Source organism: Mobula birostris, chromosome 9 (assembly GCF_030028105.1).
Source record: "Mobula birostris isolate sMobBir1 chromosome 9, sMobBir1.hap1, whole genome shotgun sequence".
NCBI classification, from domain to species: domain Eukaryota; kingdom Metazoa; phylum Chordata; class Chondrichthyes; order Myliobatiformes; family Myliobatidae; genus Mobula; species Mobula birostris.
Window position 1 is genome coordinate 7,694,876 of NC_092378.1, and position 25,940 is coordinate 7,720,815.

Genomic DNA, 25,940 nt, shown 5'->3' on the forward strand with positions numbered 1-25,940 from the left:
TTAGACACAGTAGTGGGTCACTTTTTCCACTTGTGCTTCTTCTGTCATTTAAAACACTTGACACTACCATCTACACAGCAAGCTTTTATCCTCAACTTATCTAATATGCATCCATTACTGCCTTAAAAGGACTCTGCTTCCACCTCTCTTGATGGAAATGAGTTCCCAGCATGTTTTCATGCCGTGGACCCCTACCATAAACTGAGAGGTCATGGACTCCAGGTTGGGAACCCCTGCTTTAAGGAAATGAGTTCCAAATACACTTAATACTTGCAGGGCGGGTAGAGGGAATAAATATTTCATCTGACTGACTCCTCTTCTAGTTCCTCTCAGAAGGGGAAAGACCTTTAAAAGATCACTTAAATTAAGTTCTATCTTACACTGAAATTTCAGTGGATACAACCTACACCAAACCAAATTTACCCAGGGCAGCCCACCGAATTCCTGTCATTAGTCTCCCAATCTTCCTCTGAATTCTTTCTTATTCTTTAACATCCTTAAGGAAGTACGTTTGTGTTTAATGCTGTACTGTACCGCAGATGAGGTCTCAAGTTCAGCACATAACTGAAGCATAACCTCCCTGCTTTTTTTTATTCTACTTCCCCAAACAAGGGAAGGAGGACGCTAAGAGGATGGTGAGGAGGATGCTAAGAGGATTTGAGGAGGATGCTAAGAGGATGCAGGGTGACTTGGGTTAGGTGAGTGGGCAAATTCATGACAGATGCAATTTAATGCGGATAAATGTGAGGTTATCCACTTTGGTGGCAAGAACAGGAAAACAGATTATTATCTGAATGGTGGCCGATTAGGAAAAGGGGAGGTGCAACGAGACCTGGGTGTCATTGTACACCAGTCATTGAAAGTGGGCATGCAGGTACAGCAGGCAGTGAAAAAGGCGAATGGTATGCTGGCATTCATAGCGAGAGGATTCGAGTACAGGAGCAGGGAGGTACTACTGCAGTTGTACAAGGCCTTGGTGAGACCACACCTGGAGTATTGTGTGCAGTTTTGGTCCCCTAATCTGAGGAAAGACATCCTTGCCATAGAGGGAGTACAAAGAAGGTTCACCAGATTGATTCCTGGAATGGCAGGACTTTCATATGAAGAAAGACTGGATGAACTGGGTTTGTACTCGTTGGAATTTAGAAGATTGAGGGGGGATCTGATTGAAACGTATAAAATTCTAAAGGGATTAGACAGGCTAGATGCGGAAAGTTCCCGATGTTGGGGAAGTCCAGAATGAGGGGTCACAGTTTGGGGATAGAGGTGCAGCCTTTTAGGACTGAGATTAGGAAAAACTTCTTCACACAGAGAGTGGTGAATCTGTGGAATTCTCTGCCACAGGAAACAGTTGAGGCCAGTTCATTGGCTATATTTAAGAGGGAGTTAGATATGGCCCTTGTGGCTAAAGGGATCAGAAGGGAGAGAAGGCGGGTACAGGGTTCTGAGTTGGATGATCAGCCATGATCATACTGAATGGCGGTGCAGACTCAAAGGGCCGAATGGCGTACTCCTGCACCTATTTTCTATGTTTCTAATAAAGGATAACGTTGTGTTAAATTACCATTATTACTTGGGCTACCTACACGTTAGCCTACTGCGAACCCTTCAGAAGGACAGACAGGTTTCTCTGGATACGAGTTCTGCAGTTTTTCAACATTTAGGTAAGCGTTAGAGTTACTGGATACATCACAGAAACAGGCCCTTTGACCCAACTGATCCATGCCAACCAATCTGTCTAGGTCCATTTCCCTACATTTAGCCCATATCCCTTTATTTCTGTCCTATCTGACCAACTCTTAAAAGGTGGTAGTTGTACCCATCTCTTCTGACACTTACCGACCTCTACCACTTACCCCTACACTCACCACATCTGCCACCTCCTCTGGCAAATACCCACTTCTATCACTTTTCTTGGCACTTACCATCTCTACCGCTTCCTCTAGGGCTTATTCTGCTCCTATGTAGGAGCCATGAGTCTTTTTTTCTGTCTGAGATACATTTTGTGTTGTTTGTTTATTATGGGTAATCTGCCACGTGGTTTGGGGCGTGGTGGAAGAAAATGAGTATAGTTACGTATTCATGCTTTGTCTTTAGGTCACTTTAGTCTGGTTGAGAGTTAGAGGCAACTGGGATGTTGACTGTTAATTGCGATATTGGCACACTGATTGGAATGCATAAATACGTTAATTTATTACACTAACTTCATTAATTCTGATTACACTAATTTAGCGTGACTGCTGATTTATGCTAATTGGAACATTATTAGATTGCTATATCGCTAGTTTTACTTTCGTTAGTTTTTTTTATTGTTAAAAGATTGTTCGCTCCTGCTGGTATCATAATAAAGGATTGGAGGTACTCTTTCCCAGTTGGAAATTCATTAGTTTGGAAGTGCATCATACAGTGTAAACCCCTGTACTCAGTCACTGAGCAGTCTTGATTTGTTTTCAAGTAACCGCTAACCTGTCTTGTGATGACCATATCGCATGAGCAATTCTTTTTAGAAATTGTAATAATCTACAGTTAATCTTTGGTCACAAATTCTGATAAATATGCAATGCAGTAAATGTTTTATGAATAAACAAACTGCTTTCCAATTGAAGTGTTATGAATATTCCATTGGATATTTGCATACCTCTGTGATACTCTGGATTTACATTTTCGTATATGGGGAACAATGGATTTTCTTGTTCGCCTCGTAGCTTTCTACTCCTTAAAACATCCCTGGTGCACAAGTGCAAATATGCATATTGACACTGAAAGGGAAACACAGACAGCAATGAATTATATTTACAGGCTGGAAGAGGCATTAATATCACTAAATATTGCAAATTCATTCATAGATTTTGTTATATAAAATCCTCTCCAACTTAACCTTACTGTTTGTACACCGTCTACAAAATGCTGGAGGAAATCACTCTCTGGCTAAAGAAATTCATCCTCAGTGTTCTAAATGGGTATCTTTTTGTCTTGAGGCTGTGCCCTCTGGTCCTAGACTCCCCTGCTATTAGAAATCAACATCTATGGAAGGGAACAGTTGATATTTTGGGGCTTCATAAGTCATAAATGCTGTCTGACCTGTCCCTCCAGCATTTTGTGTATATTGCTCTGGATTTCCAGAATCTCTTGTGTTTATGACATAGTGTACGTCTCCCTGTTTCTGAAATATTCAACTGTTTCAGCAATAATTGTGTCATTATCTCTAAGTAATTAATCCATAAATTTAATTGTACCACAATGGACTTTCAGGTGGTGCTTATAATATTTCTATCATTTTAATTTTATTTAGAGATTCAGCATAGTAACAGGCACTTCCAGCCCAACGAGGCCATACCACCCAATTACACCCATGTGACCAATTAACCTACTAACACGTACGTCTTTGGAATGTGGGAGGAAATGGGTGCACCCAGAGAAATTCCGTGCAGTCAAGGGGAGAACGTACAAACTTCTTACAGATGACAGAGGAATTGATCATGTGTTGTAATAGTGCTGGAGTTGTAATAGTGTTATGCTAACCGCATAACCAGTGGTCAGGTCACTCGTCTGAGTGCTACTGGGACCATGTAACCCGGTACTACCTGTCGCATGGTCAGGTGGTCAGCGACTAAACTGGCTTGCCTGGTGAGGAGGGTGGCTAGATACCTTGCAGGATGAAAAACAAGACCTGTCAAAGGGCAGATGAACCCTCTTGTAGGGTTAACGGCCATCTAGCAAACATGCGCCATGAAGCGCGGAAAGGGCATCCCTTGCATCGAAGCTGGTCTGGCCATTCACTACAACAGAACTTCCTCCAGCTGTAATGGACCCCACCATCTTGCTGGATCCGGGACAGGATGTGGACAGGGTGGGTCTGGACCTGTACAACCCCCTACTCACCTAAAATCTATTCATTCACACACTGCTCCTTTCTGAGGAGTGGGGTCAACCCTACTAAATGACTGAAAGGAACCATCATCATCCTATGGGATGGATAGAATGAGACAGAGAATGATAGTGGGAGCGAGAGATGCTAACCGCCATGTTACTGTGCCACCAATACACCCATTTTCACTATCAAAATCTCTTTTTTTGGAGTGTCCTATATTCTGCACTGCATCATTCTATCAATCACCCCAAAATGTTATTTATATTGGGATGATATCCTGGACGTATTATTTTGATTAGCAATGGACCCACCATGATAAATATCGCACTCATCTTTCTTGATCATAAGGTCACATGTATCAGAATGATGCACAACAGGCACCCCATTTTTTTAACACCATCAGTTGATAAATTGGGTGGCAGGATGGAGATACGTCTCTACCAAAGGAGGTGTAAGGTGCTCTTTCCCTCTGCTAGCCTGCAGGTCACCCTTGGGCAAGGTGTAGCAAAATGCTTAGTCCTCTTCGATCAGGGTCATGTGAATCCATGGGAGCAGGTGGTGGATGGTCATATGAGCAACTGGTACATAGCACAAGTCCTGGTTATGTGACCACTGACGCCAGGCAGACAATCTCTGAGGAGTATTAATAATGGCTGGGGTCACTCATCTCATAAAGGCACTCCCCAGAAGACAATGGCAAACCATTTCTGTAGAAAAGTTTGCCAAGAACAATCATGGTTATGGAAAGACCACGATCACCTTTAGCATACAACATGGCACATAATGAAGATGATGAAATTGATAAATAGGACTTTTATTTTTACCAAAGGTAGCTAGAAGCTTTGTGCGATAGTTTTCCCATACAGCAGTTATGGGAAGGAACAAGAGAGCTGTAACAATTGATTTTCTTTCACCAAATGACAGATGTGCAGTCAATATCATTCATGACCATAGTGCTGTGCATTGAAAAGGTGAAGATTGCAATCTGAAATGCCAGTACAAAGGTGAACTGCAGCGGGAGGTGGACCAGCTAGAAAAATGGGCTGAAAACTGGCAGATGGAATTCATGTAGACAAGTCGAGGTGTTGCGTTTTGGGAGGATAAACCAGGATAGGATTGACACAGGGTGCAGCAGGGCACTGATGTGATGAGTGTGGTAGAACAGAGGGAATACAGATGCATAATTCCTTGAGAGAGGCATCACAAGTAGATTGTGTTGCAAAGAGAGCTTTTGGCACATGGGCTTTCATAAATCCGAGTACTGAGTGCAGGAGTTGGGAAGATACGTTGAAGGGTGTAAGACAAAAAGGGTGAGGCAAAATTTGGAGTACTGTGTGAGGTTCTAGTCACCTACCTACAGGAAATGTAAGATTGGAGTACAGAGAAAATTTGTAAAGGTGTTACTGGGACTTGAGGATCTGAACTATAAGGAAATGTTGAACTGATTAGGACCTTATTCCCTGGAGCATAGGAGAATGAGGGGAGATCGGAAATACAAAATTGAGAGGTAAGAATAGAGTAAGTGCAAACAGCCTTTTTCCACTGAAATTGGGTGAGACTAGAACCAGAGGTCATAGGGTGAGGGTGAAAGGTAAAATATTACAGGGAAAAGGCAGGAGATTAGGTCTGAGGGGGAAATGGATCAGCCATGATGAAATAGTGGGGCAGATTTGATGGGCCAAATGGCCTAATTCTGCTCCTATGTCTTATGGAATCTCTGTATGTCCACCCCGTGGAATGCATGGATTTTCTCCGGGTCCTCCAATTTCTTCCCACAGTCCAAAGATGTATCGGGTAGATTAAGTAACCATTGTAAATTGTCCCATGATTAGGTTAGTGTTAAATTGGGTCTGTTGGGGGTTGCTGGGGTGGACTGGCATGCAGGGCCAGAGGGGCCTACTCCGTGTGGTATTGCTAAATAACTGACAAAGTCATAAAATAAAACTCTCTCTTGTAAGGACAGCAGGTAGTATAATTAGTTTTTCTAGTTACTGTAATTAATTTCAGCAGATAGAGATCCACATTGTTCATTTTGAGAGAGGATTAATGCAAATGAAGGTTGCTGTTCCCTGCAGAAAGAAAGATATCAAACATAGGTGTATCTCAGGGATGGCTATGGTAACATCTGCGCACTCTATAATAAATCAACTGACATTTTGGTATCATTATTATCAGTGTAACTGTGATCCCAGGTGTTCTTTTCTCCAATGTTATACCACATCTGACTACATTTCTTTGTATGCTGCTAGTTTCAGCAATCAGGGGTCATGTTACCCTGAGCTCTGAGGGCAGAAACAAAGAGCTGTTGCAATTGTGAATTATTATACAAAATTAAAAATCATGGAAATCCAACATTTTGCCATTTTTCCATCAGGTGAGACTTTCATTATTAAGACTTTCCAAGCCTGGGCACTAAATTTGCTCTGGGTTATTTGGTGAGAGAACATGCCCGACAACAAAGCCTGTGTCCCCAAGATAACGTGTCACAGGTGTATTAAAGAAACAATACTGTTAATTCACATACGGCAATGCTAAACTGCAGAGAGAAATAATCAAATCCTATTACCTCGGTTTGCACCATATATACCCTGTGGAGCCTCAGGTCATACACTGTTCCATAAATGTCCACTGAATCCTTGGTCTCCAACTGCTGAAGGATTCTGTCTAAAGCGATAAATGTGCCTGTTCGACCTACACCAGCACTGTAAAAGGAAGGTAATTTTCATAAAAGAAGCAGCAACTACCCAAAGTGAGCTGAATATCCTCCATTAGTAAATATTGTACCAGTGAAATTGTTGGCTGATATCATTATTGACCATTTCAAGATCTAGATTCAAATCTAGGTTAAACTGACAGTATTGAAATTTTGTCCTGCCCTGGTAATTTGAAGAGAGTTTGGACAAAGCTCTTTTGGTGTCAAACGCACTGCATGAAATTGTTCACAGAATGTGATCTTCACTGATTCCCTCAGTGCCTGAACTGAGGAACTTGTTAAAAGTCAACCATTTTGGTGGACCTGGAATTCCAAAAAGGCTAGACGGGGCAAAGATGGAAGATTAACACACACTAAACGCGGGAGGAACTCCGGAGCAGGGAATACTTGCTTTTATTAGTTGAGGCATTGGGTTCAAAAGTCATGAGGTTATGCTGCAACTTTATAAAACTCTGGAGTATTGCATACAGTTTTGATTATCCCACTATAGGAAGGATGTTGAGGCTTTGGAGAGGATGTAGAAGAGGTTTACCAGGATGTTGCCTGGTTTAGAGGGCATGTGCTATCACGAGAGGCTGGATAAACTTGGGCGAGAGGAGATCTCATAAACGTTTATAAGATTATGAGAGTCATAGATAGAGTGGACAGAGATGTCTAATACCAGAGGACGTGCATTGAAAGTGAGAGGAGGTAGGTTCAAGGGGGATGTGAGGGTTACATCTTTTACTCAGGGAAGGGTAGATGCCTGGAATGTGCTTCCTGGTAGAGGCAAATACATTAGAGGCTTTTCAGAGATGTTTGGTTAGAAACATAGAAACATAGAAAACAGGTGCAGGAGTAGGCCATTTGGCCCTTTGAGCCTGCACCGCCATTTATTATGATCATGGCTGATCATCCAACTCAGAACCCTGCCCCAGCCTTCCCTCCATACCCCCTGATCCCCGTAGCCATAAGGGCCATATCTAACTCCCTCTTAAATATAGCCAATGAACCGGCCTCAACTGTTTCCTGTGGCAGAGAATTCCACAGATTCACCACTCTCTGTGTGAAGAAGTTTTTCCTAATCTCGGTCCTAAAAGGCTTCCCCTTTATCCTCAAACTGTGACCCCTCGTTCTGGACTTCCCCAACATCGGGAACAATCTTCCTGCATCTAGCCTGTCCAATCCCTTTAGGATTTTATACGTTTCAATCAGATCCCCCCTCAATCTTCTAAATTCCAACGAGCACAAGCCCAGTTCATCCAGTCTTTCTGCAGAAGGCTTTTGACAAGGTCCCACACAGGAGATTAGTGTGCAAACTTAAAGCACATGGTATTGTGGGTAAGGTATTGGTGTGGGTGGAGAGTTGGTTAGCAGACAGGAAGCAAAGAGTGGGAATAAACGGGACCTTTTCAGAATGGCAGGCGGTGACTAGTGTGGTACCGCAAGGCTCAGTGCTGGGACCTCAGTTGTTTACAATATATATTAATGACTTGGATGAGGGAATTAAATGCAGCATCTCCAAGTTTGCGGATGACACGAAGCTGGGTGGCAGTGTTAGCTGTGAGGAGGATGCTAAGAGGATGCAGGGTGACTTGGATAGATTAGGTGAGTGGGCAAATTCATGGCAGATGCAATTTAATGTGGATAAATGTGAAGTTATCCACATTGGTGGCAAAAATAGGAAAATAGATTATTATCTGAATGGTGGCCGATTAGGAAAAGGGGAGGTGCAACGAGACCTGGGTGTCATTATACACCAGTCATTGAAAGTGGGCATGCAGGTACAGCAGGCGGTGAAAAAGGCGAATGGTATGCTGGCATTTATAGCGAGAGGATTCGAGTACAGGAGCAGGGAGGTACTACTGCAGTTGTACAAGGCCTTGGTGAGACCACACCTGGAGTATTGTGTGCAGTTTTGGTCCCCTAATCTGAGGAAAGACATCCTTGCCATAGAGGGAGTACAAAGAAGGTTCACCAGATTGATTCCTGGGATGGCAGGACTTTCATATGAAGAAAGACTGGATGAACTGGGCTTGTACTCGTTGGAATTTAGAAGATTGAGGGGGGATCTGATTGAAACGTATAAAATCCTAAAGGGATTGGACAGGTTAGATGCAGGAAGATTGTTCCCGATGTTGGGGAAGTCCAGAACGAGGGGCCACAGTTTGAGGATAGAGGGGAAGCCTTTTAGGACCGAGATTAGGAAAAACTTCTTCACACAGAGAGTGGTGAATCTGTGGAATTCTCTGCCACAGGAAACAGTTGAGGCCAGTTCATTGGCTATATTTAAGAGGGAGTTAGATATGGCCCTTGTGGCTACGGGGGTCAGGGGGTATGGAGGGAAGGCTGGGGCGGGGTTCTGAGTTGGATGATCAGCCATGATCATAATAAATGGCGGTGCAGGCTCGAAGGGCCAAATGGCCTACTCCTGCACCTATTTTCTATGTATGTTTCTATGTATATGAAAGTCCTGCCATCCCAGGAATCAATCTGGTGAACCTTCTTTGTACTCCCTCTATGGCAAGGATGTCTTTCCTCAGATTAGGGGACCAAAACTGCACGCAATACTCCAGGTGTGGTCTCACCAAGGCCTTGTACAACTGCAGTAGTACCTCCCTGCTCCTGTACTCGAATCCTGTTGCTATAAATGCCAGCATACCATTCGCCTTTTTCACCGCCTGCTGTACCTGCATGCCCACTTTCAATGACTGGTGTATAATGACACCCAGGTCTCGTTGCACCTCCCCTTTTCCTAATCGGCCACCATTCAGATAATAATTTGTTTTCCTATTTTTGCCACCAAAGTGGATGACTTCACATTTATCCACATTAAATTGCATCTGCCATGAATTTGACCACTCACCCAACCTATCCAAGTCACTCTGCATCCTCTTAGCATCCTCCTCACAGCTAACACTGCCACCCAGCTTTGTGTCATCCGCAAACTTGGAGATGCTGCATTTAATTCCCTCATCCAAGTCATTAATATATATTGTAAGCAACTGGTGTCCCAGCACTGAGCCTTGCGGTACCCCACTAGTTACCGCCTGCCATTCTGAAAAGGTCCCGTTTATTCCCACTCTTTGCTTCCTGTCTGCTAACCAATTCTCTATCCACATCAATACCTTACCCCCAATACCATGTGCTTTAAGTTTGCACACTAATCCCCTGTGTGGGACCTTGTCAAAAGCCTTTTGAAAATCCAAATATACCACATCCACTGGTTCTCCCCTATCCACTCTACTAGTTACATCCTCAAAAAATTCTATGAGATTCGTCAGACATGATTTTCCTTTCACAAATCCATGCTGACTTTGTCCGATTATTTCACCGCTTTCCAAATGTGCTGTTATCACATCTTTGATAACTGACTTCAGCAGTTTCCCCACCACCGACGTTAGGCTAACCGGTCTATAATTCCCCGGTTTCTCTCTCCCTCCTTTTTTAAAAAGTGGGGTTACATTAGCCACCCTCCAATCCTCAGGAACTAGTCCAGAATCTAACGAGTTTTGAAAAATTATCACTAATGCATCCACTATTTCTTGGGCTACTTCCTTAAGCACTCTGGGATGCAGACCATCTGGCCCTGGGGATTTACCTGCCTTCAATCCCTTCAATTTACCTAACACCACTTCCCTACTAACGTGTATTTCGCTCAGTTCCTCCATCTCACTGGACCCTCTGTCCCCTACTATTTCTGGAAGATTATTTATGTCCTCCTTAGTGAAGACAGAACCAAAGTAATTATTCAATTGGTCTGCCATGTCCTTGCTCTCCATAATCAATTCACCTGTTTCCGTCTGTAGGGGACCTACATTTGTCTTTACCAGTCTTTTCCTTTTTACATATCTATAAAAGCTTTTACAGTCAGTTTTTATGTTCCCTGCCAGTTTTCTCTCATAATCTTTTTCCCCCTTCCTAATTAAGCCCTTTGTCCTCCTCTGCTGAACTCTGAATTTCTCCCAGTCCTCAGGTGAGCCACTTTTAGGATGTAAGGAAGCCAGAAAGAGAGGAAGGGAGTGGGGGAGAGAGGGGAGAAAGAAATTGGGGACAGAAAGGGGGGAGAGGGGGGAAGAAAAGGGGAAGGTGGAAGGAGGGTAGATGGAAGCAGGGATATCATCACAGCTGTTATTTAAACATACTAGATGAACTTATCGAACTACCAACATTTGAATGACTACATGGCAATTGTTTCCACAGTACTTTCACTTTAACCATTTGTTCAATGTATATATAAGGTACACCACTAACCTGCAGTGTATAACACTTGGGCCAGAGTTTGGCGACCTGTTAATATAATCCCTCACTGTTCGCACAAACTGAATTAAAGATTGTGCGGTTTCTGGCACCCCATGATCTGGCCAAACAGTGTAGTGAAAGTGACGAACAACTCGTGCAGAGTCAAGTTGGTCCTCCTAGGTAATAAAAAAGTAACAGGCATTTAGCAATCAGGTCTTCTCGTGTCAGCGGTAGTTCAGACGATGATGCTGCTGCCTCACAAGAACGTCGGCTCGGCCTCCTGAACTGGTTCACACTCCAGAGAGAGTGTTGAGTAATCAGTGGCATTACCATCCGACCACAACAGCAAACCTACAGTGTTATCCCAGATGCTTCTGCAGCACAATTATGAGGAAGTTCTTGCCCTCGCTTATTTGATCAATATGTGCCCCTCACTCTACATTACTAAAACTTGTATACTAGGTAGTATTCAAGTCCCTCACTAACATTCCTCATTGGGTATTTAAAGTGGAAATTGATAGGTTCACAGATTCTTCATTAGTAAGGGCTTCAAAGGTTATGGGGAAAGGCAGGAGAATGGGGTTCAGCGAGAAAATAAATCGGCCGCGATCAAATGGTGGAGCACATCTGATAGGCCGAATGGTTTAATTCTGCTCATTTGTCTTATGAAGTTTGGTCCTATCATGGAAAAAAAACATTTATAACTTATTGGTAGAAAAGGTTGAAAGATCCTTACATTGCAAATTTTGAATTCTCTGATCGTCCATTCAGGTAAAACAGATTCGGACAGCATTTGGACAATGAGGTCTCCATAGTACAAAGCATCGTGATCAAACGGCCAGTAATGGTCACACTTCACCTGTGGACAGGAACACATGAAGCAAGCTGTCACCTCGTTTTTCATGCACACAAAACAGTATGTAGCACTTACAAGTTGGGCATATGAATAAGCCTTCACAATCTCGCCTTGCATTTCTGCAGGGATTTTTTCGCTAAAAGTTTGACAGAACCCTGAAAGAGATGACATAAGAAAGCACTGGCACTCAGTGGCCACTTTATTAGGTACGCCTGTACACCTGATACAGAAATAGTGACATTTTAAAGCAGTAGAATAATTTTTAATTAAACGGGATTCATGCCCATGTAAAATGTAGAATTGACAATAAACTGGACTGGTCAAAGGACATTGAGGCTGTCTACAAGAAGGGTCAGAGCCGTCTCTATTTCCTGAGGAGACTGAGGTCCTTTAACATCTGCCGGACGATGCTGAGGATGTTCTACGAGTCTGTGGTGGCCAGTGCGATCATGTTTGCTGTTGTGTGCTGGGGCAGGCGGGCTGAGGGTAGCAGACACCAACAGAATCAACAAACTCATTCGTAAGGCCGGTGATGTTGTGGGGATGGAGCTGGACTCTCTCACGGCGGTGTCTGAAAAGAGGATGCTGTCCAAGTTGCGTGCCATCTTGGACAATGTCTCCCATCCACTACATAATGTACTGGGTGGGCACAGGAGTACATTCAGCCAGAGACTCATTCCACCAAGATGCAGCACAGAGCGTCATAGGAAGTCATTCCTGCCTATGGCCATCAAACTTTACAACTCCTCCCTTGGAGGGTCAGACACCCTGAGTCAATAGGCTGGTCCTGGACTTATTTCCTGGCATAATTTACATATTACTATTTAACTATTTATGGTTTTATTACTATTTAATTATTTATGGTGCAATTGTTACAAAAACCAATTTCCCCTGGGATCAATAAAGTATGACTATGACTATGACTGACTAAGTCAGCCAGAACTGTAGAACACACAAGTTAGGAAAATGATATCTGCAATTTGGCTGACTTTATACTTAGAGTCGCAGCTACGTGCTGTTATACGTATACACCTAGTGGCTATTTTATTTGGTATATCTGCTCATTAACGCAAATATCTAATCAGCCAGTCATGTGGCAGCAACACAACACAAGCAGACATGGTTGAGGAGTTCAGTTGTTGTTCAGACCAAACATCAGAATGGGGAAGAAATGTGATCCAAGTGACTTTGACAATGGAATGATTGTTTGTGCCAGACGAGGTAGTTTGAGTATCTCAGAAACTGCTGACCTCCTGGGATTTTCACTCTCAACAATCTCTGGATTTCACAGAGAATGTTGCGAGAAACAAAAAAAAAACTTCCAGTGAGAGGCAGTTTTGTGAGCGAAAATGCTTTGTTAATGAGAAAGGTCTGAGGAGAATGGCCAGACTGGTTCAGGCTGACAGTAACTCAGATAACCACGCTTTACCACAGTGGTGTGCAGAAGAGTATCTCTGAACATCACAACATACCGAATCTTGAAGTGGATGAGCAACAGAAGATCGCATAAGGTGTACCTGATGAAGTGACCACTGACTATTTCTTTGATTGTTTCTTTGGAGTTTACTGATCCTTTGTTACAACCATTGAGAATTTTGCAGTCATTACTTTTTGGGATGTGGACATTGAATATTGTATCATTTCTTAATGCATGCATTACTAAATGACAATAAAAGAGAACTGCGTGTCCTCATAATCTAATCTAATAGCAAGGCCATTATTAATTATTCATTCCTAGTTTTAATAAGTAATTCTTCTATTTGACACAATTCACACAGAGAGTCGTTAAAATCATTCACAAGTTTTTATGGCTTTAGTTCCTGCAAGGTAATGACAACTAGTGATCATCTATAACTGCAGTTTTACAATTATTTACAGTCACTTTTTAAGTATTTTTATTTCTAGATGTGTTTTTTCCCCACTGTAAGATCTGAGATTATATTCTCTGGATCATCAGCCAAGTATCAGTACTGTTATATTGCTCTACCATCCCATATTTCACTGCACATTCAAGACAATTCTCGACTTGCAGGTATATAAAATTGCTGGCAAGTCAAAAGTGTATCCCTGTCGAAAAGTAATATGGAATACTTACCCTTCCCTTTTCTACACACTGGGTGACCATCACAATATTGTGAACATTCTGCTCCCAAACCATTTTCCAGAAGTCATCTTTGGTGCCGGGCAGGGGGCCTTGTGTTGCAATGTATTCCCTTCGGAAATTGCAGCCCTAAATTAGTGAAAAGCAATCAGAACTCCATCAGCAGAGGTCTTCAATGCATTCAAACACAAAAAGCAGCAGAATCGTATGATATAGCTAGATAATTTCACTATGGACAGTTCCAAGCCTGCCTGCGAAAGGAAGAGGGTTGGGCATGGGGTTAACAACTCTGCCCCGTAAAAATCCAGTGCTACAGAAATGCCAGCAGAACTTCCAAAGACCTCATCCCTTGGAGAGGAAGGATACACCAAGAAAACAACGTGAAAGACTGGCCCAGGACAAGTTACTGTCATTGGCCCATGTCCCAGGACGGCTCTAGAAGAAGAAGATCAAAGTACTTGTCTAACTTACTGGGATATAGCTGGCATTAATGTAGTCTGAACAAGGATCATCGTCAATGTAGGTTAATTTCACCCTGGTCGAATCATCTAATAGAAAACAAAAACAGAATTATGAAAAGTAATCAGTCTATTGTTTTGTAGTTGCATTCTGACTATACTTTAAAAAACCTAAAGATGTTCTACATATAATTAAGATAACTTAGCTGAAGATGATAAAATGCATTATGGCTACATCTATCTGGGGCAAATCAGATAGAATCATCCATGATGGAATGGCGGAGAAGATTTGATGCGACGAATGGCCTAATTGTGCCCTATGACTTATGGTCCTATGAATTCTTTATATAGACACAATTTTAAAAATTTTATCAAAACCTCATGAATAAAAATAAACTCAAAGTTATTTTAAAGCAACACACAAAATCCTGGAGGAACTCAGCAAGCCAGGCAGCATCCATGGAAAAGAGTAAGCAGTTGACGTTTCAGGCTGAGACTGGTGAGGGGTTTGTTTCACAACCCTCATCCTTCTGAGAAACATGTTTCTTGTGTTTGTGAAAGATATTCTTCTATGTTTAAATTTTCACAGATTCACTCTAACAGAAGGATCCAAATTATTATGTTCTTTAAGCTGTGACCTCTCTCACAAGTGGTGGGGTGGAGATATGTTTCAACCAAGGAAGGTGTAGGACGCTCCTTCCCTCCGTTAGCAGGTCACCCTTGGGCAAGGTGTAGCACCTACTTAGAATCCCTCCCAACCCCGTGAAGCCATGGGAGCAGGTGGTGGACGCTCGTATGAGCAGTTGGTGCATATCACAAGTCCTGGTTAGGTGACCACTGATACCAGGCGGACAATCTCTGAAGAGTATTGATAATGACTGGGGTCTGTTAAAGACACTGTCCAGAAGACAACAATGGCAAACCAATGCTGTACAGAAATTTGCCAAGGACAATCATGGTCATTATTAATACTTCTTTTTTTCTTTCTTTTTGTACTTGCACAGCTTGTTGTCTATTGCACATTGATCATCCTTTTGGGTGTGGTCTTTCACTGATTCTATTGTTTCTTGTATTTACTGCAAATGCCCACAAGAAAATGAATCTCAGGGGTGTATATGGTGACATTTATGTACTTTGATAATAAACTTACTTTGAAATGGGTACTTCCATGCAGCATTCACCTTAATGTACATGACATTTCCATGGACAAATGCCAGCACAAGTTGCACAGCACAGCTATCCCATCCTTACTAATGTAAGGTGGAAGCTTTGTGGGTAACCAGCCTTTGACCCTTATTGATGACTCGTGGATTATGTAACAGTACATTGCTCAGAACTGGTAGTGAAATGTATTTTCGGGCCAGCAATGAACCTCACGCATCACAACTGCCAGCCTCTGTTGTTGAGCAGGATCATGGATAATGCACAGTGGTCGTACCAACACTGGGCCTTTGAAAAGGCCACATTTCACTGTGGGGAGAGGCTACTCAAGGCACAGGACTTGACTAGTGGGTGCCACTGGATGTGTGCCTGCATAAACAAAAGTCCCTTATTCCCTATGTTTTCCTTTTCCTCAGTGGCCAAGTTCAGGACAGTAATTTAATGTCTAACATGCATCTCAGCAGTCAGTAAATAAAAATAAAAAGTACGCAGATGATGGAGATGAGAAGTAAAGACAGAAAACGCTGGTGTCTGCTGAAGATTTTCAGTCCTGAAATGTTAACCACAGAGGCTGCCTGGCCTTTTGAGTGTTTCTGTTCTCATATCAGCAATGATACTGCTGTCACAAATTCTTTGCGCACTTCCATCAGGGACCACACGTTTGTTTTAATGGGCGATTCTGAATGAGGGAAAGGCAATACTGCCAGTCAACTTCACAAACTTTATATCAGGCTGAAAAATGAAGAAATAAACAGAAAATACTCAGCAAGGTAGGCGCATCTGCGGGAAGAAAATCAGTCAACACTTCAGGTCAAAGACCTGCTGATCACTTCCAGGATATTCTGGTTTTATTTCTGACTTCTGTATCAGTAGTTGTTTGAATTCATTTATCATAGAACTAAAATCCCAGATAAATCCTAAAAGTAGGCGACATAAACATTAGACAGAGGAGGTAATAGAAGTTTATATTGAAAGAGCTGGATGAGGAAGGAAGCACAAATGCTCCATAATGAATGGACCAGATGAACAGAGTTACCTGCTTCTGTGATGCATTTTCTACGTAGTTCTGTATAATGAATCAACTACTGGATGTACAGTATTTATGAAAAAAAGCTAGAAGTGCATTTTGGAATAAATCAAATACTTGGCAGTAAATTGCCCACAAGGCCTGCTCAGATATTGATTCAACCACCCACTCACTTTTCATAATTCCGGATAATAACTGGTCTTGGTGTCTCACTCCATCACTCAAAGACAAACTTCCCCTCACAGCCTCCCCAATGGAAAAGGAATTTCAGCCATCAAGTGGCTTACCAAGGTCATTAGAGTATGTCAGTGAACGCTCAACAACATCAGCAGCTGAGTGGAACAATTATTAACCATTTCTCAACCGGTTAGCACCAAATTCCAGAGTAAACCAACTGGTGACATGAGATATATTACACTTACAAGGCAGAATATTGTTGTATCGATTTTTCCCCCTGTTCTCGGGTAAAAGTGCTGTGTCAAAAGACTGGTTTCTTCCAACATCTTTCAAATCCTTTCAAAAAGAAAACAGTAGCTCAGTATAAGAAGATGAAGGATGACCTTTACATATACTGATGTCCCCTCTCATCATGCAAAATCAACAAAACATATTGAATGTAATTCAAAAACAGATTAAGATTAGACTCGTACCTCATATTCCTCAGACAGGAGGTAATTGGAATCTGCTTGAAGTTTAGTAAACTGAGTCTCAAACAGGTTGGCCTTAATTTCTCTAGAATGAATTAGATAGAGTTGATTTGTAAGAACCAAATATATTCACACTTTTCATTAAATGTGCAGAGTTCCAAATGTCAATGTTAAACAGCGGAGACACAAACCTGGAGATTGGAGGCTTCCTGAAAAGAAACACGGGGAGAAAAAAGATAGAAACCCAGTGAGTGCTTTCCACTTCAAATTTTCTTTGTTCAGCAAGCAGAAAACTCAAGTTGTAGATGCGGAAGTTCTTACCTTCCCTGTACGAGAGGGACGTTTACCGAGGACAGCCTGTCTTTTGGCTTTGATGGTGCTCTGGCCTCAGCACTGCTGCAATTATAAACAGATTGCAGGTAAATAATTATTTTTTAGGAGCACGCAAAAATGGCCATTTCCCAATAAGCCTAAGAAACTTTGATAGGTTAACCCCGACTTTGTACTATATTCTGCACAAAACCAATCACAGAGTTGTGCAGCACAGAAACAGACATCACATCTATGCCAACCATCGTGCCTATCTATACCAATCCCAGTAGTCTGTATTAATTCCATATCCCTCCGCTCATTCAATACTTGTCCAGATGTCTCTTACATGCTGTTACTGCTTCCGACTTCACCACCTTCCACATATCAACTACTCTTGGTGAGTTCACCTTTAAACCTCCTCCCTCTCACCTTAAACCTATGCCCTCATTTAGAACATCCCTCCATTGAAAACCTGCAACCTTGTCACAGGGTTTGGAGGCTTGTGTAGCTCAATAACCCGGAGAGCTATGTTGGTTGGAGTCACAGCCTTGTGCTTTGGTGTGTTGGTAGGATCACCCATGCCAAACAGGTCAAAAGGTAGAGGCCAGACCAAGAGTGGTCCACCGGTCTTCCAGGTTTGGGTGTTCAGCTCAGAGCTAAAAACCCCGAAAGGTAAAACTAATTTTTTTTTTACAGAAGCAACAATGAAGAATCCTTCTATACAAACAGAGGTGGAGGACTTTCATTGTTGCTCCAAACGCCAGTGGCGTTATGGGCAGTACGTAAGTACCATGGAAACAGATACAAGCTATCTCCCCAATCTATGCCTGTACACCTCTACCATGTCACCTCCCAGCCTCCTTCATTGCTGGGAAAACAAAATATAGCCTATCCGCCTAATTAGTTAATTCTTCCAGTCCGGGCCAGCTCTTTGTGAATCCTTTCTGTATCCTTCCTAGGTAATCGTGCTTCTCCCATAGCGTGGAGACTGGAACAGCACACAATACTCCATGTGTGCTTAACTAAAGTTTTATGCAACTGTAACTGATTCAGACCTCATGTACCTCAGAGTTTCCACTGAGGAAGATATACACCTTCCTCCTTGCCCTATCCACCAGAGTTCCCATTGTCAGAGACAACATACTTGTAACATCAAAGCCTGCAAGATTCCCCATAGCCCTGTCACTCATTAATTCCCCACCTGCTTTAACTCACCAAACTTGTATTGTTTAGCATTTGGAGCTAACTTCCATCAGCCACTCCCTTGTGTACTTTCCTTCTTGAACCTTAGACAACCTTCTTCACTGTACACTTTAACACCAATTTTGATTTCATCTATAAATGTACTTACCTCGCCACCTATGTGCTCATCCAATTGATTAATATAGATGACAAACAACAGAGGACACAGCACCGACCCTGGTGACACTACACTGGCACCCTCTGCCTCTACCATCAAGGCAATCTTCTATTCAATTGGCTATTCCACACACTATAACCCTCTGTACCAGCCTGCCACATGGACTTTATCAAAAGCCATGCTAGAGGTGGTGAAGTCAATGTTTACTGCCTTTCCCTCCCTAATTTTCTTGCTCACCTCTTCAAAAAGCTTGTGACATATGATTTCCCATGAGTGAAGCCATGTGTCTAACCTTAATCAGTCCTTGCCTTTCCAAATGCAAGCAAATCCTGACTCTTAGAATTCCTTTCAACAACTTTCCCAACACTGCTGTGAAGTTTACTGGTCTATAGACGCCAGGCTTTTCCCTGCCACCCTTCTAAATAAAGGAACGACATTAGCTATCATCTAGTCTTTGGGTGCTGGGCCAATGGCTAACGAAGATACACAAATCTCTACCAGGGCCATAGCAATCTTCTCCCTTGCTTCTTGTAACACTCTGGGATATGGCCAGGTCTGGCTCCAGGGATTTATCCACCAGTCCTGAAGAAAGGCCTCGGCCTGAAATCCGACTGTTTATTCATTTCCATAGATGCTGCCTGACCTGCTGAGTTCCTCCAGCATTTTGCGTGTGTTGCTCTGGATTTCCAGCATCTGCAGACTTTCTTTGTGTTTATGATTTATCCATCTTTATGTTTTTCAATAATGTAAACACCTTTACCTTCATAATGTTGAGATGTTTAGGACATTATTGTTCCCTCCTTGGAGTTCATTAGCCTCCATGACCTTCTCCACAGTAAATACAGATGAGTAATATTTATTAAGACCCCATCGATTGCCCATGGTCCTCCCACAATTAACCCCAAAGGGACCTACTCTCTCTCTCTCTCTCGCTATCCTTGTGCTCTTAACATTTTTACAGAATCTTTTTGGATTCTTCATTTCCTCATCAGCCAGGGATATCTCATAGCCTGTGTTGGTCCTCCAAGTTTCAATCCTAAGTGTACCTCTAAATCCTTTATACTTCTCAGGAGACTCATTTGATCCGAGCTGCCTACAACTGACACATGCCCCTCCTTTTTCCTGATCAAACCCTCAGCTGCTGGGATCCTTAAAAATGGCAGCCTTGCCCTTCTGTCTACCCGCTGTTCTTGAACTCTTATCTCACTTACCAGACCCCCCTTTACCTGAAAACACCCCTTCCAAATAAAATTCTGAGAGTTTCTGTCCAATGCTATTGAAATTAGCTTTCCCACAATTTATAACTTTAGGTTGAAGACCTCTCCTCATTTCCATGACTAGCTTCCCACCACTGTCTCCAAGGAGTTTGTATGTTCTCCCCGTGACCATGTGGGTTTCCTCGAGGTGCTCCAGTTTCTTCCCACAGTCCAAGGATGTACCAGTTGGTAGGTTAATTTGTCATTGTAATTTGTCCCATGATTAGACCATAAGACAAAGGAGCAGAAGTCAGCCATTTGGCCCATCATGTCTGCTTCACCATTTTATCATGAGCTGATCTATTCTCCCATTTAGTCCCACTCCCCCGCCTTCTCACCATAACCTTTGATGCCCTGGCTACTCAGATACCTATCAATCTATGCCTTAAATACACCCAATGACTTGGCCTACACTGCCACCCGTAGCAACAAATTCCATAGATTCACCACCCTCTGACTAAAAAAATTTCTTGGCATCTCTGTTCTGAATAGGTGCCCTTCAATCCTTAAGTCATGCCCTCTCGTACTAGACTTCCCCATCATGGGAAACAACTTTGCCACATCCACTCTGTCCATGCCTTTCAACATTCGAAATGTTTCTATGAGGTCCCCCCTCATTCTTCTAAACTCCAAGGAATACAGTCTGAGAGTGGACAAACGTTCATAGATTCATAGAATAGTACAGCACAGTACAGGCCCTTCGGCCCACAATGTTGTGCCGACCCCCAAACCCTGCCTCCCATATAAGCCCCCACCTTAGATTCCTCCATATACCTGTCTAGTAGTCTCTTAAACTTCACTAGTGTATCTGCCTCCACCACTGATTCAGGCAGTGCATTCCACGCACCAACCACGCTGAGTAAAAAACCTTCCTCTAATATCCCCCTTGAACTTCCCACCCCTTACCTTAAAGCCATGTCCTCTTGTATTGAGCAGTGGTGCCCTGGGGAAGAGGCGCTGGCTATCCACTCTATCTATTCCTCTTATTATCTTGTCCACCTCTATCATGTCTCCTCTCATTCTCCTTCTCTCCAAAGAGTAAAGCCCTAGCTCCCTTAATCTCTGATCATAATGCATACTTTCTAAACCAGGCAGCATCCTGGTAAATCTCCTCTGTACCCTTTCCAATGCTTCCACATCCTTCCTATAGTGAGGTGACCAGAACTGGACACAATACTCCAAGTGTGGCCTAACCAGAGTTTTATAGAGCTGCATCATTACATCGTGACTCTTAAACTCTATCCCTCGACTTATGAAAGCTAACACCCCATAAGCTTTCTTAACTACCCTATCCACCTATGAGGCAACTTTCAGGGATCTGTGGACATGTACCCTGAGATCCCTCTGCTCCTCCACACTACCAAGTATCCTGCCATTTACTTTGTACTCTGCCTTGGAGTTTGTCCTTCCAAAGTGTACCACCTCACACTTCTCTGGGTTGAACTCCATCTGCCACTTCTCAGCCCACTTCTGCATCCTATCAATGTCTCTCTGCAATCTTTGACAATCATCTACACTATCTACAACACCACCAACCTTTGTGTCATCTGCAAACTTGCCAACCCACCCTTCTACCCCCACATCCAGGTCATTAATAAAAATCACGAAAAGTAGAGGTCCCAGAACAGATCCTTGTGGGACACCACTAGTCACAACCCTCCAATCTGAATGTACTCCCTCCACCATGACCCTCTATTTTCTGCAGGCAAGCCAATTCTGAATCCACCTGGCCAAACTTCCCTGGATCCCATGCCTTCTAACTTTCTGAATAAGCCTACTGTGTGGAACCTTGTCAAGTGCCTTACTAAAATCCATATAGATCACATCCACTGCACTACCCTCATCTATATGCCTGGTCACCTCCTCAAAGAACTCTATCAGGCTTGTTAGACACGATCTGCCCTTCACAAAGCCATGCTGACTGTCCCTGATCAGACCATGATTCTCTAAATGCCTATAGATCCTATCTCTAAGAATCTTTTCCAACAGCTTTCCCACCACAGATGTAAGGCTCACTGGTCTATAATTACCCAGACTATCCCTACTAGCTATTTTGAACAAGGGAACAACATTTGCCTCCCTCCAATCCTCCGGTACCATTCCCGTGGACAACGAGGACATAAAGATCCTAGCCAGAGGCTCAGCAATCTCCTCTCTCGCCTCGTGGAGCAGCCTGGGAAATATTCCGTCAGGCCCCGGGGACTTATCTGTCCTAATGTATTTTAACAACTCCAACACCTCCTCTCCCTTAATATCAGCATGCTCCAGAACATCAACCTCACTCATATTGTCCTCACCATCATCGTTCCCTCTCAAGTTCCTCATATGTTAACCCTCATCAAGTTCCTCATATGTTAACCCTCTCATTCCCGGAATCATTCCAGTGAATCTTCTCTGTACCCTCCCCAACGTCAGCACATCCTTTCTTAAATAAGGAGACCAAAACTGCCCACAGTACTCCAAGTGAGGTCTTACCAGTGCCTTATAGAGCCTCAACATCACATCCCTGCTCCTATACTCCATTCCTCTAGAAATGAATGCCAACATTGCATTTGCCTTCTTCACCACCGACTCAACCTGTATTAGGCTAGGATTAAATCAGGAATGGGTGGGTGGAGCAGCTCAAAGGGCCTGTCTGTGCTGTACTTCAATAAATGAAAAATAAGCAGAATTAAGGTCACATCCCCAAAGTGCTCCTCTACCAACATATCAACCACTCGCCCAGGAGATAAATTGTGGGTGTTTTCCCATTAGGACTGTCTACAAATCGTTTCAAGATAAAGATTGGCTTTATTTGTACATTAAAACGTATGGTGAAATGCATGCCTGGCATCAATAACCCACGCATTCCAATCATGCGCTGGGGCAGCCTATGATTGTCGCCATGCTTCCAGCACCACCAAATCATGCCCACAACTTACTAACCCATACGTCTTTGCAACGTGGGAGGAAACTGGGGCACCTGGAGGAAACCAAAGCAGCGTGAGAAGAATGTGGAAATTCCTTACAGACAGTAGCGGAACGGAACTTCGATTGCTGATCGCTGGCACCGCAAAGCCATGTGCTAACCACTATGCTACCGAAACCTGTCCTGGACACACTCAGCAGATTCTGCCCCATCTAATCCCTTAGTACTAGGGCAGTCCGAGTCAGCATCAGGTAGGGAGCGTCGAATCAGACCATGAGAGGCCTGCGTCGGGCATTTTCATGCCTTACAAGGCGCAGATTGGAAGTCTGTGTGGGGCGCCACTCCTCGCACAGACACTAGAACAATGTGTGATTAAGTGCCTTGCTCAAGGACACAAACACGCTGCCACAGCTGAGGCTCGAACTAGTGACCTTCAAATCACTAGACGAACATCTTAACCACTTGGCCACGTGCTGAACACGCAAGTTAAAAGCATCTACCATGTTAACCCCATTATTCCTAATGTGTGGCAGGGTGGAGATACGTCTCCACCAAAGGAGGTGTAAGGCACTCCTTCCCTCCACTAGCCTGCAGGTCACCCTTGGGCAGGTCCTCTTCGATCAGGGCCGCGGGAGCAGGTGGTGGATGGTCGTATGAGCAGCTGGTGCTTATCACAAATCCTGGTTATGTGACCGCTGACACCAGGCAGACAATTTCTTAAGAGTATTGATAATAGCTGGGGTCACCTGTCTTCTAAAGACACTGCCCAGAAGAAGGCACTGGCAAACCACTTCTACAGGAAAAGATTGTGAAGAATGATCATGGTCATGGAAGGACCATAATCGCCCATGTCATACAACATGGCACATAACAAACAAATGATAATTTCTACACGCATCTGCAATCTCCTTTCACTTTTGCTCTTCAGTCAGTTAGTACAAAGTTCAAAGTAAATTTATTGTCAAAGTACATATATGTCTCCATATACAACCCTGAGATTGATTTTCTTGTGGGCATTCACTTTAGAACAAAGAAATAAAATATTATCAATGAAAAACTACACAGAAATGAAGGATGACAAGCAACCAATATGCAAACGAAGACAGACTGTGCAAATACAAAATAATAATAATAAATAAGTGAATAAATAGCACTGAGGGCATAAGTTGTAAGATCCTTGAAAGTGAGTCGAGAGGTTGTGGAATCAGTTCAGAATTGAGGTGAGTGAAGTTATGCACACTGTTCAGGAGCCTGATGGCTGAGGGGTAATAACTGTTCCTGAACTTGGTGGTGTGGGACCCAAGGCTCCTGTACCTACAGGATACAGGGGTATTATAGAATCCTGTAGTATTTTGAATCCATAGTAACAAAGATTTTGATGGTACTTGGACAGTAAGAATAAGATTCAGAGTGTGAAATAAACTAGCCTGAAATAATGTAGAAACTGTAGAAATACTCACAGAGATTTCACTTTTCTTCGACAGAGTATAACAGCCATGACTGAAATGAGTAAAATGATCAGGAACACACCAACACTTGCTCCTTCTATGACACCGAAGAGAGGCTCTAAATGTGGAACAGAAAATTGTGCCATCAAGTTAAAACATTCAGCTTAGAATCTATTTAAAATGACTGTAGTATCTATTGAGCTTATTAAAGTACAAGGCTTAATAATTTCTCCACTTTTATGTTCACATCGATCTGGTCAGTCAAACACCCACCTGACTCAGTAGTAATAGGCAAAGAGAAATAGGTGTCAGAAAATAACGGGTTGCCCATATCTTCATCAAACAGCTGAGTGAAGGCACGTACACTGATTCTGAAAGAGTGACCATGTGTTAATTTTTGCAAGGTTGTAAGATTACAAACAGTGACACTGTGTGAGAATATGTAGAGCTCTTCTAAGGGATCTGACCTGTATGACGTTTTGGATTTTAAAGGGCCATCACAGAATGTCTTCTGATCCTTCTCGCATTTCCCTCCCAGTCTGTCCATCTGAGCTCCAACTTTTATTTCGAAGTTCTGGAACGTCCCATCGGGGTTTTCTGTGCACTTGCTTGAAAAATAATTTGTCTGATAGTTTCGAACCGAATTGTTGTGTTTGTATTCTAGATAAGATGGCAAAGGGTGCTGTTTCTCTGGCTTTGAATTATCGGTACCTAAAAACAGAAGCATTGAAGAACATTTATTTATTGAGATTCAGCGCAGAATAGACCCTTCCGGCCCTTTGAGCCACGCTGCCCAGCAATCCCCGATTTAATTCCAGCCTAATCACAGGACAATTTACAATGACCAATTAACCTATCAACCGTACATCTTTGGACTGTGGGAGGAAACCAGAGCACCTGGAGGAAACTCATGCAGTCATGTGAAGAACATACAAACTCCTTACAGCCAGCGGCAGGAATTGAACCTGGGTCTCCTGTGCTATAAAGCTTTGTGCTAACCACTATGCTACCATGCCTCCCCCTCACTCTTGTCAAGATCATAAGATATCAGAACAGAACTAGGCCATTCAGCCCATTGAATTTGCTCCACCACCCAACCTTGGCTGCTTTTCACAACCCCATTGTCCAGCTTTCTTCCCATCACCCTTAATCCCTCCGCCCTTACCAATCAAGAACTTTATCAATCTCTTTCTTAAACACTGCCAGTGACTTGGGCTCCACAGCCATCTGTGGCAATGAATTCCACAGATTCACCACTCTCTGGCTAAAGAAATTCCTCCTCACCTCAGTTTTAAAGGAACTTTCCTTTATTTTGAGGTTCTGGCTTCGGAATCTAGATCAAGCAATTACACCGTTACGAATATATCCCCAGTGAAAACACAAGACAAAACGTTCATGATTTTTGTGCGTCCAAATGTAGCATCTGAACGACGGCCTTTACTTTGTCCCTCCACAGATAGGGCCTGTTCTGCTGAGGATCCTCAGCTTGTGTGTTGCTCCAGATTTCAGTGATTGCAAACTTTTATGTCTCTACTGATTTGTGTATATCAGCAGATATGACTTTTTTTATACATGTGACAGTATATAAACTAACAATCGTT

The 25,940-nt window shown here is 42.9% G+C and overlaps 1 protein-coding gene across 4 annotated transcripts in view; it reads right to left on the reverse strand.

Annotated features, from left to right (window-relative positions):
- Positions 1-25,940, reverse strand: part of ptprb (protein tyrosine phosphatase receptor type b) — a 115,924-nt gene that overhangs the window by 2,954 nt on the left and 87,030 nt on the right. For 3 of the 4 annotated variants that reach the window (XM_072267464.1, XM_072267463.1, XM_072267466.1), the window contains 13 exons: positions 24,807-25,050; positions 24,613-24,710; positions 24,352-24,457; positions 17,377-17,451; positions 17,247-17,264; positions 17,059-17,140; positions 16,831-16,921; positions 14,234-14,310; positions 13,757-13,891; positions 11,542-11,664; positions 10,818-10,981; positions 6,438-6,573; positions 2,639-2,759 (listed from right to left, as the gene is read on the reverse strand). In XM_072267464.1, the coding sequence (XP_072123565.1) occupies positions 2,639-2,759; positions 6,438-6,573; positions 10,818-10,981; positions 11,542-11,664; positions 13,757-13,891; positions 14,234-14,310; positions 16,831-16,921; positions 17,059-17,140; positions 17,247-17,264; positions 17,377-17,451; positions 24,352-24,457; positions 24,613-24,710; positions 24,807-25,050 (1,470 nt within the window). The remainder of the gene's footprint in view (positions 1-2,638; positions 2,760-6,437; positions 6,574-10,817; positions 10,982-11,541; positions 11,665-13,756; positions 13,892-14,233; positions 14,311-16,830; positions 16,922-17,058; positions 17,141-17,246; positions 17,265-17,376; positions 17,452-24,351; positions 24,458-24,612; positions 24,711-24,806; positions 25,051-25,940) is intronic. The other variant, XM_072267465.1, reaches the window with a different exon arrangement.